The sequence below is a fragment of the Oncorhynchus tshawytscha genome, linkage group LG28 (assembly GCF_018296145.1).
Source record: "Oncorhynchus tshawytscha isolate Ot180627B linkage group LG28, Otsh_v2.0, whole genome shotgun sequence".
Classification (NCBI taxonomy): Eukaryota; Metazoa; Chordata; class Actinopteri; order Salmoniformes; family Salmonidae; genus Oncorhynchus; species Oncorhynchus tshawytscha.
The window spans coordinates 3,898,144-3,914,563 of NC_056456.1; the positions used below are offsets into that span (position 1 = coordinate 3,898,144).

The following is a 16,420-nucleotide window of genomic DNA, read 5'->3' on the forward strand; positions in this document are numbered from 1 at the left end:
CCTAGTCTGTTCTCTCTGCTACCAAGTCTAGGTCCAAAAGGCTTCTTAACAGCTTCTACCCCAAAGTTATTTTTCTATTTCCTTCAATTTATTATTATTAATATATATATTTTTTAACTTCAGTTAATATATTAGTAAATACTTTAACACTGACTTTTCTTCAAACTAGATTGTTCGGTAAGAGCTTGTAAGTAATAATTTCACTGTAATGTCACTGTTGTATTCAGCACGTGACAAATATGTGACAAAGCAAGGCACGTCCAAAAGCGACATGTTTCACCGGGGACTGTAAACAGCGAGGCACGTCCAAAAGCGACATGTTTCACCGGGGACTGTAAACAGCGAGGCACGTCCAAAAGCAACATGTTTCACCGGGGACTGTAAACAGCGAGGCACGTCCAAAAGCAACATGTTTCACCGGGGACTGTAAAACAGGGGGACTGTAAACAGCGAGGCACGTCCAAAAGCAACATGTTTCACCGGGGACTGTAAACAGCGAGGGGGACTGTAAACAGCAACATGCACCAGGGACCAAAAACAACATGTTTCACAAAAGGGACTGTTTCACCAGGGGACTGTAAACAGCGAGGCACGTCCAAAAGCAACATGTTTCACCGGGGACTGTAAACAGTGAGGGACTGTAAACAGCGAGGCACGTCCAAAAGCAACATGTTTCACCGGGGACTGTAAACAGCGAGGCACGTCCAAAAGTAACATGTTTCACCGGGGACTGTAAACAGCGAGGCACGTCCAAAAGCAACATGTTTCACCAGGGACTGTAAACAGCGAGGCACGTCCAAAAGCAACATGTTTCACCGGGGACTGTAAACAGCGAGGCACGTCCAAAAGCAACATGTTTCACCGGGGACTGTAAACAGCGAAGCACGTCCAAAAGCAACATGTTTCACCAGGGACTGTAAACAGCGAGGCACGTCCAAAAGCAACATGTTTCACCGGGGACTGTAAACAGCGAAGCACGTCCAAAAGCAGAAGTTACGTTACAGGGTTTCTTCCTTTTCCCCTGAAAACCAGACTTTTGCAGATTACGCTGAGGGTGTCTGCACAACCACCACCGACCAATAGGAGTTAACACAGCGTCTCCGTCTGAATCACTTCATCGGTTTGTTTTGTGGTATTTCAGTCCTTTGCCTCCGTGACATCTTGTCCTTCCTGACCAAATTATACTATTTTTGTTTACTCCGCTATTCACCCAATCTCTATACGTCCCTGTCCAACTAGGCCTAATTGTATACAAGATGTTGAAGATTGTTTTGAGTATCATATCTATATAATTTTGTTCTGATATCCAAGTATCAACTTTAGGACATTATCAACACACAACATGGAGAAAACAGGAAACAGGCTACTTGACAGGTTGATTCCAACTATTGGATACAGATGTAGGTATGCTTGCAATGATATTGCTGATTTTCCAAGATCAGATAATCAGCAAAAAACTCAATCTCAGCAGCAGCCATCTGCAGCCACATCAGTCTTCAGCCTGCTGTTTACTCACCAATACAGACTTAACCCTGGTGAGAAGACATTTTTCAATCCGCACCGCGGGATTCGACCCATCTCAAAGGATCTATGCAGAGCCACACGTTATGATAGCTCTAGAATGATGGTTGGCCCTGGCATTTTGCCAACATAAAGCTCCTCTAAAACACGTGATCTTTAAAAATAATGGTGGGGGGGGGGGCTGAGACCCTTCTCTATGTATTAAACCATATGTCTAATCTTCTCTTTCAGACTAGATTTTAGGCCTAGAATGACAGACAAAAAGACAGACATTTTTATCACTTATGAAGACAGTCTTAATAACCCTTTCTGCCTAATTAATCGGCTAACGGATGAGATGGGGTTTTACGTACTGAGGGTGAGCGGCAGATCTTCCAAGTCTTAAGGCATCAGCATGCTTCAATGTGCTCGCATACTCCCTTAAAAGACCTTTGCTTGAAAAAAATGAAACAAGGTGCAATAGTACTGTTTGTCCATTTTGAGATGCCATACCCAGTATACTCTTCCTCAAAATAGTCCAAATTAATATAACTCAAGAAATGTCATCAATTTTGACATTTCTGCGGAGGAGATCTCAGTAACGCAATTTTACAGCTAACTAAGATGTCTGGTGCAGTATTTCACAATGACATTTTTGTTGTTGCATTAAAACTAGTCACCTCCTTGAATGACAACAAAGACTTATTGAAGAATCCCTACTGTTGACCAATCACCGATGAAGGGGCGTAGACTTCGGCAACTGAACGAGGTGTCTCTCATTGAATAATGACAAAGACTTATTGAAGAATCCCTACTGTTGACCAATCACTGATGAAGGGGCGTAGACTTCGGCAACTGAACGAGGTGTCTCTCATTGAATAATGACAAAGACTTATTGAAGAATCCCTACTGTTGACCAATCACTGATGAAGGGGCGTAGACTTCGGCAACTGAACGAGGTGTCTCTCATTGAATAATGACAAAGACTTATTGAAGAATCCCTACTGTTGACCAATCACTGATGAAGGGGCGTAGACTTCGACTACGAGGTGTCTCTCATTGAATAATGACAAAGACTTATTGAAGAATCCCTACTGTTGACCAATCACTGATGAACGAGGTGTCTCTCATTGAATAATGACAAAGACTTATTGAAGAATCCCTACTGTTGACCAATCACTGATGAAGGGGCGTAGACTTCGACTACGAGGTGTCTCTCATTGAATAATGACAAAGACTTATTGAAGAATCCCTACTGTTGACCAATCACTGATGAAGGGGCGTAGACTTCGACTACGAGGTGTCTCTCATTGAATAATGACAAAGACTTATTAAAGAATCCCTACTGTTGACCAATCACCGATGAAGGGGCGTAGACTTCGACTACGAGGTGTCTCTCATTGAATAATGACAAAGACTTATTGAAGAATCCCTACTGTTGACCAATCACTGATGAAGGGGCGTAGACTTCGGCTACTGAACGAGGTGTCTCTCATTGAATAATGACAAAGACTTATTGAAGAATCCCTACTGTTGACCAATCACTGATGAAGGGGCGTAGACTTCGGCTACTGAACGAGGTGTCTCTCATTGAATAATGACAAAGACTTATTGAAGAATCCCTACTGTTGACCAATCACTGATGAATAGAATACGAGGTGTCTCTCATTGAATAATGACAAAGACTTATTGAAGAATCCCTACTGTTGACCAATCACTGATGAAGGAGCGTAGACTTCGGCTACTGAACGAGGTGTCTCATTGAATAATGACAAAGACTTATTGAAGAATCTCTACTGTTGACCAATCACCGATGAAGGGGCGTAGACTTCGACTACGAGGTGTCTCTCATTGAATAATGACAAAGACTTATTGAAGAATCCCTACTGTTGACCAATCACTGATGAAGGGGCGTAGACTTCGGCTACTGAACGAGGTGTCTCTCATTGAATAATGACAAAGACTTGATTGAAGAATCCCTACTGTTCACCAATCACCGATGAAGGGGCGTAGACTTCGACTACGAGGTGTCTCTCATTGAATAATGACAAAGACTTATTGAAGAATCCCTACTGTTGACCAATCACTGATGAAGGGGCGTAGACTTCGGCTACTGAACGAGGTGTCTCTCGTTGAATAATGGCAAAGACTTATTGAAGAATCCCTACTGTTGACCAATCACTGATGAAGGGGCGTAGACTTCGGCTACTGAACGAGGTGTCTCATTGAATAATGACAAAGACTTATTGAAGAATCCCTACTGTTGACCAATCACGATGATGACGAGGTGTCTCTCATTGAATAATGACAAAGACTTATTGAAGAATCCCTACTGTTGACCAATCACTGATGAAGGGGCGTAGACTTCGACTACGAGGTGTCTCTCATTGAATAATGACAAAGACTTATTGAAGAATCCCTACTGTTGACCAATCACTGATGAAGGGGCGTAGACTTCGGCTACTGAACGAGGTGTCTCTCATTGAATAATGACAAAGACTTATTGAAGAATCCCTACTGTTGACCAATCACTGATGAAGGGGCGTAGAACTCAGGTGTCTCTCATTGAATAATGACAAAGACTTATTGAAGAATCCCTACTGTTGACCAATCACTGATGAAGGGGCGTAGACTCGACTACGAGGTGTCTCTCATTGAATAATGACAAAGACTTATTGAAGAATCCCTACTGTTGACCAATCACTGATGAAGGGGCGTAGACTTCGACTACGAGGTGTCTCTCATTGAATAATGACAAAGACTTATTGAAGAATCCCTACTGTTGACCAATCACTGATGAAATACGAGGTGTCTCTCATTGAATAATGACAAAGACTTATTGAAGAATCCCTACTGTTGACCAATCACTGATGAAGGGGCGTAGACTTCGACTACGAGGTGTCTCTCATTGAATAATGACAAAGACTTATTAAAGAATCCCTACTGTTGACCAATCACCGATGAAGGGGCATAGAATACGAGGTGTCTCTCATTGAATAATGACAAAGACTTATTGAAGAATCCCTACTGTTGACCAATCACTGATGAAGGGGCGTAGACTTCGACTACGAGGTGTCTCTCATTGAATAATGACAAAGACTTATTGAAGAATCCCTACTGTTGACCAATCACTGATGAAGGGGCGTAGACTTCGACTACGAGGTGTCTCTCATTGAATAATGACAAAGACTTATTGAAGAATCCCTACTGTTGACCAATCACTGATGAAGGAGCGTAGACTTCGGCTACTGAACGAGGTGTCTCATTGAATAATGACAAAGACTTATTGAAGAATCTCTACTGTTGACCAATCACCGATGAAGGGGCGTAGACTTCGACTACGAGGTGTCTCTCATTGAATAATGACAAAGACTTATTGAAGAATCCCTACTGTTGACCAATCACCGATGAAGGGGCGTAGACTTCGACTACGAGGTGTCTCTCATTGAATAATGACAAAGACTTATTGAAGAATCCCTACTGTTGACCAATCACTGATGAAGGGGCGTAGACTTCGGCTACTGAACGAGGTGTCTCTCGTTGAATAATGGCAAAGACTTATTGAAGAATCCCTACTGTTGACCAATCACTGATGAAGGGGCGTAGACTTCGGCTACTGAACGAGGTGTCTCTCATTGAATAATGACAAAGACTTATTGAAGAATCCCTACTGTTGACCAATCACTGATGAAGGGGCGTAGACTTCGACTACGAGGTGTCTCTCATTGAATAATGACAAAGACTTATTGAAGAATCCCTACTGTTGACCAATCACTGATGAAGGGGCGTAGACTTCGGCTACTGAACGAGGTGTCTCTCATTGAATAATGACAAAGACTTATTGAAGAATCCCTACTGTTGACCAATCACTGACGAAGGGGCATAGACTTCGACTACGAGGTGTCTCTCATTGAATAATGACAAAGACTTATTGAAGAATCCCTACTGTTGACCAATCACTGATGAAGGGGCGTAGACTTCGACTACGAGGTGTCTCTCATTGAATAATGACAAAGACTTATTGAAGAATCCCTACTGTTGACCAATCACTGATGAAGGGGCGTAGACTTCGACTACGAGGTGTCTCTCATTGAATAATGACAAAGACTTATTGAAGAATCCCTACTGTTGACCAATCACTGATGAAGGGGCGTAGACTTCGACTACGAGGTGTCTCTCATTGAATAATGACAAAGACTTATTGAAGAATCCCTACTGTTGACCAATCACTGACGAAGGGGCGTAGACTTTTTAGCCTGCCTCAAGAATAAATGTCCTGTGCCCGGATAGCTGAAAAAACCCTTAGCAAAGTCCAAAACGTCACAAAATGTCATCATAATATATGCACAAACTCATTCGGTTGGGAAGCACGAAGACGCCTTTAGTCAGTCCTGTGACTGTATGGGGTCAGGGCCAACACAGAGGAGCCAAAAGTCTGGCCTTTCACCCTAGGCTTTACCCTGTTAAACCTATGTCCAATGGTATGTTGGACAGAAAAGTTGGTAAAAGGTGAGAGAGAGAAAATGTATAGTATTTCAATGAGCTGCTTGGATGAGCTACAGTACCTACCTCTAAGCTACTTCAACATTCTACACTGATAGCTGACGGCTAGGTTTTTCAGAACTGGTAGGTTACTTTAGTTACGAGTTACCTGTCCAAACTTGAAATTAGTAATGTAAATTTTGGATTACCCAAACTCAGTAACATAATTACTTGAAGTTATACTTTTAGATGACTTTCCCTTGAGGAGGCGAAGGTTAGTGTTTTTCATCATCATTCATCACTAGCTTGCACTGCCCCAAGTCATAAAATCAGATTTTTAAAAACCTAACCTTAACCCCACTGCTAACCCTAATGCTTAACCCCTAACCTTAACCCCACTGCTAACCCTAATGCTTAACCCCTAACCTTAACCCCACTGCTAACCCTAATGCTTAACCCCTAACCTTAACCCCACTGCTAACCCTAATGCTTAACCCCTAACCTTAAATTGACACCAAAAAGCACATTTTTGTTTTCAGAATTTTTACAATATACCCATTATGACTTTGCAGCTGGCCCCTTTAGAGGAAATCGCTCAGTTCTGGCTTTTTCCTAACGTACTGCTTTCTACTACAGATAAGCCTATTAATACGATTAGATTATATCTTTACATTTAAAAAAAATCTGATTTCCAGTCATTCCAACTAATTGAATACCCCTTGATCTTCAAGAATAGAACTTGGAAATATGGAAACATAGATTGAAGGAGTCAAAAGGCCCTTTAAACAAGACTTGAATGAATCATTTATGATTCATTTGAAGGATATGCATTATTATTTAGATGAGCTTCCCATATTATGGGAAGCTCATTTACCTGAGCCATGATTGACCTCTTGAACCTGCCCACTCTACTGGGAAGCAAAAGTCAATATGGGGAGGTAGTTATATGGGGAAGCTAGGGGGGGGGGTACTAGCACTGGTTGGAGGCTACACAATTTCCAACCACTACCAACACATTTCATATGATCCTTTACACATAACACACTGATGTACAAAAGGCATTGCATTGTTCCTGAAAGTTGACTTTCAGGAACAATGGACCCTACAGGACCCTGGATATAAAGGAACAAAGGAACAAAAAGGTGCGTTGAAACTTAAATCAACTATTCTTAATGCAGTGGATAATTTAGACTTGGAAGCCACTACATCAAGTTGGAAAATGTACACGCTATAGATTTCACACGCCAGTAAACGGCTATTGTGAAACAAAGCACAAGGAGTGCATGAAATAATGGAATGCCGACGTGGGATGTATGAATAAACAAAAGCTATCGATAAATAGATTGTGTGTTACAGGGTTTAATAACTACATGGAATAAATACATTTTTGCAAATGCTGTTTTTTTAAAATTATTAACCCCTCCACCAACCCCCTCTTCGGAGGAGAAATATCTTTTAGTTTTTTTACAGATTTTTTTGCTACATATTGCGTACATGGTACGTTTATATAAAGCAGTCACATTACAATAATACTTTACCAAACATAAACTCTCTAACATAACCCTCAGTCCATCCCACCTATCACCATAGACCTCAGCTCTCTAACCCAACCCTCAGTCCATCCCACCTATCACCATAGACCTCAGCTCTCTAACCCAACCCTCAGTCCATCCCACCTATCACCATAGACCTCAGCTCTCTAACCCAACCCTCAGCCCATCCCACCTATCACCATAGACCTCAGCTCTCTAACCCAACCCTCAGCCCATCCCACCTATCACCATAGACCTCAGCTCTCTAACCCAACCCTCAGCCCATCCCACCTATCACCATAGACCGTCCTCATTTGGTTTCCATGTGCCATATATTTTTCAATTGTGCAGTGATGTTTTACATAATCTTTCTAAATCGTACAGTATCCACAGATTGTGAAAGATGAAAACCTTTCCTATGAGTATTATTATATTATTTATTGACTGGCTATGGCTTTCCAAATCACCCAACATTGCTATTTGTAAGGTTCATTTTAAGTGCATGTTGTGATTTTTTAACCATTCCTGAACTTGTGACAAGAAACAAGATACAGTTGAAGTCAGAAGATTACATACACTAAGTTGACTGTGCCTTTAAACAGCTTGGAAAATTCCAGAAAATTATTTCATGGCTTTAGAAGATTCCGATAGGCTAATTGACATAATTTGAGTCAATTGGAGGTGTACCTCTGGATGTATTTCAAGGCCTACCTTCAAACTTGGTGCCTCTTTGTTTGACATCATGGGAAAATCAAAAGAAATCAGCCAAGACCTCCGAAAATCAAATTGTAGACCTCCACAAGTCTGGTGAATATTTTTTTTTTTTTGTTCACTGTGTTTTCAATTGGTTTTCTATGGGAAACTAGATTTCTGAGGCACCTGGTTGCAGTTCCTATGGCTTCCACTAGATGTCAACAGTCTAGAAATTGGTTGATGTTTTTCTTTTGAATAATGAAGAAGTAGCCCTGTTCAGACCGAGTGAGTGTCAAGCCAAGTGGACTCTTTTGTTTGGGGCGCCCGACCTGCAGCTCGCTCCACTTTGATTTTATCCGCTATTGAACACAGTATATTATGTCTTCAATTTTATCGATTATTTACGTTTTAAGATACCTGAAGTTGGATTAGGAAAGTTGTTTGAAATGTTTGGAACAAGTTTACAGGTAACTTATTAGATCATTTGTAGTCATGTTGGGCGAGTTGGAACCAGTGTTTTTCTGAATCAAATGCGCCAAATAAATGGACATTTTGGGGATATAACGAAGGAATTTATCGAACAAAAGGACCATTTGTGATGTTTATGGGACATTTTGGAGTGCCAACAGAAGAAGATCTTCAAAGGTAAGGCATGAATTATATCGTAATTTCTGACTTTCGTGTCACACCTCCCTGGTTGAAAATGATTTGTTATGCGTTTGTATGATGAGGCACTGTCCTCAGATAATCGCATGGTTTGCTTTCGCCGTAAAGCCTTTTTGAATTCTGACATGGTGGCTGGATTAACAAGAAGTTAAGCTTTATTTTGGTGTATTGCACTTGTGATTTTATGAAAGTTAAATATTTCTAATAATTTAATTTGAATTTCGCTCTGCAATTTCACCGGATGTTGTCGAAACAGCCGTAACAGGTTATCCTCAATAATGACAAAACTAAAATAATTGTGTTTTCTAAAGCAAGAAATAGACCTCTGAACCTTTCACCTATTACGACCTGTCAGGGCAATGAGATTGAGACTGTAAACTCATATATATCTTGTAATTTTAATTGATGACGGCCTCTTTTAAATTGCATATTCAACAACTTACAAAAAAATTGAATCGGAAGTTGGGATTTTATTTTAGCATTGAGATTTATTTTAAACTGCAAAACCCTTACACACCACTGCACTTTATATACCAGGGTTGGCTGGCCTTCTCTAGTCAATCGTAGACTCAGTCACTGGTATACGTTTATTTACAAAGCCATTTGGGTTTAGTACCTTTTTATTTGGGCATTTTTATTGTTCAGAAATGTGGTGGGTACTCTCTTCGTTCGCAGGCCTTTATCCTGCTAACTGTTCCAACTATCCGAACTGAACTTGGTAAAAAGGGCTTTTATGTACTCCGCGCCATCAGCTTGGAACTAGAGGTCGACCGATTAATCGGAATGGCCGATTAATTAGGGCCAATCGGAAATCGGTATTTTTGGGCGCTGATTTTGCCGAATTAAAAAAATAAAAAATACCTTTATTTAACTAGGCAAATCAGTTAAGAACACATTCTTATTTTCAATGACGGCCTAGGAACGGTGGGTTAATGACAGATTTTCAACTTGTCAGCTCGAGGGATCCAATCTTGCAACCTTACAGTTAACTTATCCAACGCTATAACCACCTGCCTCTCGTTGCACTCCACAGGGAGTCTGCCTGTTACGCGAATGCAGTAGAAGCCAAGGTAAGTTGCTAGCTAGCATTAAACTTATCTTATAAAAACAATCAATCAATCATAATCACTAGTTATAACTACACATGGTTGATGATATTACTAGTTTATCTAGCGTGTCCTGCGTTGCATATAATCGATGCAACGCTGGGGGATGATTTAACAACAGCACATTTGCGAAAAAAGCACAATCGTTGAACGACTGTACCTAACCATAAACACCAATGCCTTTCTTAAAATCAATACACAGAAGTATATATTTTTAAACCTGCATATTTAGCTAAAAGAAATCCAGGTTAGCAGGCAATATTAACCAGGTGAAATTGTGTAACTTCTCTTGCGTTCATTGCACGCAGTGTCAGGGTATATGCAACAGTTTGGGCGGCCTGGCTCATTGCGAACTAATTTGCCAAAATTTTGCGTAATTATGACATAACATTGAAGGTTGTGCAATGTAACAAGAATATTTAGACTTAGGGATGCCACCCATTAGATAAAATACCAAACGGTTCCGTATTTCACTGAAATAATAAACATTTTGTTTTCTAAATGATAGTTTCCAGATTCGACCATATTAATGACCAAAGGCTCGTATTTCTATGTGTTATTATGTTATAATTAAGTCTATGATTTGATAGAGCAGTCTGACTGAGCGATGGTAGGCAGCAGCAGGCTCGTAAGCATTCATTCAAACAGCACTTTCGTGCGTTTTTCCAGTAGCTCTTCGCAAGCACAGTGCTGTTTATGACTTCAAGCCTATCAGCCTAATGGCTGGTGTAACCGATGTGAAATGGCTTGCTAGTTAGCAGGGTGCACGCTAATAGCGTTTCAAACGTCACTCGCTCTGAGACTTGGAGCAGTTGTTCCCCTTGCTCTGCAAGGGCCGCGGCTTTTGTGGAGCAATGGGTAACGCTGCTTTGAGTGTTGCTGTTGTCGATGTGTTCCTGGTTCGAGCCCAGGTAGGGCCAGGAGAGGGATGGAAGCTATACTGTTAAACTGGCAATACTATAGTGCCTATAAGAACATCCAATAGTCAAAGGTATATGAAATACAAATGGTATAGAGAGAAATAGTCCTATATTAACTACAACCTAAAACCTCTTACCTTGAAATATTGAAGTCTCATGTTAAAAGGAACCACCAACTTTCATATGTTCTCATGTTCTGAGCAAAGAACTCAAACGTTAGCTTTTTTACATGGCACATATTGCACTTTTACTTCTCCAACACTTTGTTTTTGCATTATTTAAACCAAATTGAACATGTTTCATTATTTATTTGAGAGGCTAAATGGATTTGTATTGATGTATTATATTAAGTTAAAATAAGTGTTCATTCAGTATTGTTGTAATTGTTATATTTGCAAATACATTTAAAAAAATTAAATCGGACAATTAATCGGTATCGGCTTTTGGGGTCCTCCAATAATCGGTATCGGCGGTGAAAAATCATAATCGGTCGACCTTTACTTGGAACGCCTTACAAAATACTTTTAAACTGGAAGAACTTTTCCCGATTGGTGTTTTTAAATCATTGATGAAGGATTTGAGGCTGATTCCCTGACCTGTCAAAGTTTTTACATTTGCTGTTTTATTGTTATACTCTTGTGAATTTTATAGTTTTTTTTACTAGATTACCTGTAGTTTTTCATGTTGTCTGTCTGTAATTGTGTAATGACTTGGTGCTGCCTATCTTGACCAGGATGCTCTTGAAAAAGAGATTTCAAATCTCAATGAGCCCATCCTGGTTAAATAAATGTAATTTTATAAATAAAAATACAGCTTCATAAATCCGTTCAAACTCTATTATCGGATGATGACAAGGGTGGGGATCAAATGGATTAGTTTGACCCAAAAAATGATAAGCTTTGTTGAATTTATGGATAAATGGGTTGGTGATGCAAAATCTCTGGTCACTGAACATCACCCTGAAATAGATGCCGATGACAGTGCGTCACAAAACTGGAGGAGATCCTCAGAGGCTTCCTCCACAACTTCAAGTAGGATAAGAGCTGCTCTATTGGCCAAGGCAGAAGCACTCAGAAGCAGGAATACTAGCTGAGCTAAACGCCAAAAAGGAAAACCTGGAAATGCAAGCCCATCTAATGCCAAAGTAAAAGTTCTGGAAGAACATGAAGATTCCTTACAAATGGGGCCAAAGACACAAAAGGATTTGCATGAATTTATATTATGAGGAGTTCAGAATAATGAGGCCTCTTAGAACCCTGGAAAAGGTCAATCCGTCTTCTGTGGATAACTCACCAGAGGAGGATGGAATGTACACTAGTCCTCGCCTGAACCCGCAGTCAAGATGTATGGCCTAGGAGTAGCCACCAGCATATATCATCATGGCCAACAGGTGGCACCAATATGCCAAACAATTTATATAATTTATATATTTGCTGCTGTTCTACACGGACAAAGCAAAGTGACTGAACACATTGTCAAGCAGCAAAGGTTGTCACTACTTCCTGTCAGAGAAATTCCAGTCATTCATAAGAGCCTTTGAGCACAGTATAGACAGCAAAGCTGACAGGAGTCAAGACAAGATTTATTTCTTACAAATGGTCAAGCAAGAGAACTAGTCTGCAGCTGTCATCATATGGAAGCTGGGGTGGGTTACAGGGAAGCTAGGAGGCTATTAGAACAGCATTTTGAAAGTTAAATGATAATATCTACTGCTTACATGGAGAATTGGGCTGGTCTGCCATTGAAACTGAGGATGGTAATTGTATTTATTTAATTTAACTAGGCAAGTCAGCTCTTCACACAAATGCACTTTTCGTGCAAGGATGCTGCAATGCTATACAACATATTGGATTTATGGATTAAGTGAATAGCACCTCAAACATGAGAATAATCCTTCTAAAATGACCATTCAAACTTGAGTTCTGTAGCCTGTGATATTCAAGAATGAACTAACCTTGTGCTTTTCATTGAGAGGCAGATATCCAAGACCCTTTCATTGGGAATAGAACTCCAAAACCCATACTGTCAAACCAAAGCTTCAGCTGAAGTCAGGAAGCTATGCAACACTTGGTCTGACAAGCTTCTCCGTACGGAATGTTGCTGAGCTGCCTGTATATAAAAACTCTGCTGGAAAAAAACACCCAGTGTGCTACACACGCTAAAGGACAAAGGTCTTCCAGAGAGTCTGCTGGAGAGACAACAGAGGACACTGTGTGCAATGCTATGGTTTCTCTTTCCACAAGTGGCCACACTGGGGTCGGCAACAAAGGCAGTCGTCCCGCCATCGTGCCTGTGCAAATCAAACATACTAAAGAAAACAAAATCATACAGACCTATGAGTTTTTATATACCGGCAGCTCAGCAACATTCTGTACGGAGAAGCTTGTCAGACCTCAACGTCAGGGGAAAGACAACGGGCATTCTGTTAAAGACAATGGGACAGAGGAAACCAGTGGGCTGTTACAAAACAAATGGACTTGAGGTATGTGGTCAAACTTCCAGAAGTATATATACACTCATAGAGAACATCACAAAGGAAATCAAGATCACATCAGCAATGGTCAAATTTGAATGAGGTCAATCTAACAGTATTGATGCAAATGTGGGACTTCTCATTGGTGTAACTGGTGTCTTACGACCGAAAAGAGCTTCTAGCGATCACCCAGTACTGGAGGAATACTTTCTCTTTAACGAGCCGGATGGGAAGCATTTACTACAGACGCCTGACAGGGCCCTCATCCCCATCATTCACAGGAGAAAGAGATGGAGATATCGGGGGCAAAGGTCTGGGTTTCTTGTAAGGAACCGACGGCGAGCGGGTAATCTTCCTTTATTTAATTTTTTTGACATTGCAAGTTAGTTAATAACAAATTATTATTTACGATGACGGCCTATCGGGGTACAGTGGGTTGTTCAGGGGCAGAATGAAAGATTTGTACCTTGTCAGTTCGGGGATTCGATCCAGCAACCTTTCGATTACTGGCCCAATGCTCTAACCACTAGGCTACCTGCCACTCCTTTACTAAATCGGTCCTATTAGCCAAAGTACAATCCATGAAAAATAAAATAGACAAACTACGATCACGTATATCCTACCAACGGGACATTAAAAGCCGTAATATCTTGTGTTTCACTGAGTCGTGGCTAAACAATGACATGAATAACATACAGCTGACGTGTTTTAAGCTTTTCGCCAGGACAGAACAGTGTCCTCTGGTAAGACAAGGGATGGCGGTCTATGAATATTTGCAAACAACAGCTGGTGCACAAAATCTAAGGAAGTCTCGAGCTTTTGCTCACCTGAAGTAGAGTATCTCATGATAAGCTGTAGACCACACTATTCACCAAGAGAGATTTCATCTATATTCTTAGTAGCTGTCTATTTACCACCACAAACTGATGCTGGCACTCAATGAGGTGTATATGGCCATAAACAAACAGGAAAACACACAGAAGCGGCGCTCCTAGTGGCCGGGGACTTTGATGCAGGGAAACTTAAATCAGTTTGACCTCATTTCTATCAGCATGTTAAATGTGCAACCAGAGGGAAAACAACTCCAGACCACCTTGACTTCACACAGAGACGCGTACAAAGCTCTCCCTCCATTTGGCAAATCTGACCATAAGACTATCCTCCTGATTCCTGCTTACAAGCAAAAACTAAAGCAGGAAGCACCAGTGACTCGGTCAATAAGAAAGTGGTCAGATGAAGCTTGAATACAGGACTGATTTGCTAGCACAGACTGGAATATGATCCGGGATTCTTCTGATGAAATTGAGGAGTACACCACATCAGTCACTGGCTTCATCAATAAGTGCATCGATGACATCGTCCCCACAGTGACTGTACATACATACCCCAACCAGAAGCCATGGATTACATGCAACATCCACAATGAAAGCTGCCGCTTTCAAGGAGCAGGACTCTAACCCGGACGCTTACAAAAAAATCCCGCTCTGCCCTCAGACAAACCATTAAACAGGCAAAGCATCAATACAGGACTAAGATTGAATTCTACTACACTGGCTCCGACACTTGTCAGATGTGGCAGGATTTACAAACTATTACAGATTGAGCTGCACAGTGACACGAGCCTACCAGACCAGCTAAATGACTTCTATGCTAGCGTTGAGGCATGCATGAGAGCACCAGCTGTTCCGGACGACACTGATCACGGTCTCCGTAGCCGATCTGAGTAAGACCTTTAAACAGGTCAACATTCATCATTCATATGGCCGGGGGGCTAGATGGATTACCAGGACATGTACTCCGAGCATGCGCTGACCAACAGGCAAGTGTCTTCACTGACATTTCCAACCTGTTCCTGACAGAGTCTGTAATACCAACATGTTTCATGCAGACCACCATAGTCTCTGTGCCCAAGAACACTAAGGCAACCTGCCTAAATGACTACAGACCCGTAGCACTCACGTCTGTAGCCATAAAGTGCTTTGAAAGGCTAGTCATGGCTCACATCAACACCATTATCCCAGAAACCCTCAACCCACTCCAATTTGCATACAACCCCAACAGATCCACAGATGATGCAATCTCTATTGCACTCCACACTGCCCTTTTCCACCTGGACAAAAGGAACACCTATGTGAGAATGCTATTCATTGACTACAGCGCAGCATTCAACACCATAGTGCCCTCAAAGATCATCAATAAGCTAAGGACCCTGGGACTAAACACCTCCCTCTGCAACTGAATCCTGGACTTCCGGACAGGCCGGCCCCAGGTGGAAAGGGTAGGTAACAACACATCTGCCATGCTGATCCATAACAGGGGGGCCCCTCAGTGGTGCGTGCTTAGTCCCCTCCTGTACTCCCTGTTCACCCATGACTGCATGACCAGGCACGACTCCAACACCCTCATTAAGTTAGCAGACGACACAACAGTGGTAGGCTTGATCATAACGATGAGACAGCCTATAGAGAGGTGGTCAGAGACCTGGCAGTGTGGACAACAGGAAAAGGAGGATCGAGCATGCCCCCATTCTCATCGACTGGGCTGTAGTGGAGCAGGTTGAGAGATTCAAGTTCATTGATGTCCACATCACCAACAAACTATCATGGTCCAAACACACCAAGGCAGGCATAAAGAGGGCACAACAAAGACTATCCTCAGTAGACTGAAAAGATTTGGCATGGGTGCTCATGTCCTAAAAAAGTTGTATAGCTGCACCATCGAGAGCATCCTGGTTACATCACTGCCTGGTATGGCAACTGCTTAGCCTCCGACCTCAAGGCACTACTGAGGGTAGTGCATACGGCCCAGTACATCACTGGAGCCAAGTTTCCTGCCATCCAGGACCTCTACACCAGGCTGTGTTAGAGGAAGGCCCTAAAATTGATCAAAGACTCCAGACTCTCCCTGCTACCGCACAAAAAGCAGTACCGGAGCGCCAATTCTAGGTCCAAGAGGCTCTTTAACAGCTTCTACCCCCAAGCCATAAAACTGCTGAACAATTAATCACATGGCAAACCAGATTATATGCATTTACCCCCCCCCCCACTC

At 41.7% G+C, this 16,420-nt stretch overlaps 1 protein-coding gene across 9 annotated transcripts in view; it reads right to left on the reverse strand.

Annotated features, from left to right (window-relative positions):
• The window catches only part of LOC112247706 (transcriptional repressor p66 alpha), a 61,190-nt gene that overhangs the window by 32,291 nt on the left and 12,479 nt on the right, over nucleotides 1–16,420 (reverse strand). For 6 of the 9 annotated variants that reach the window (XM_042307857.1, XM_042307850.1, XM_042307851.1 and 3 more), the window contains exon 2: nucleotides 13,233–13,321. The exons of 2 other annotated variants lie outside the window; for them this stretch is intronic. In XM_042307857.1, the coding sequence (XP_042163791.1) occupies nucleotides 13,233–13,267 (35 nt within the window). In that variant the 5' untranslated portion in view covers nucleotides 13,268–13,321. Of the gene's footprint in view, nucleotides 1–12,853; nucleotides 12,968–13,232; nucleotides 13,322–16,420 lie in introns of those variants that run through there. One more of the 9 variants, XM_042307849.1, reaches the window with a different exon arrangement.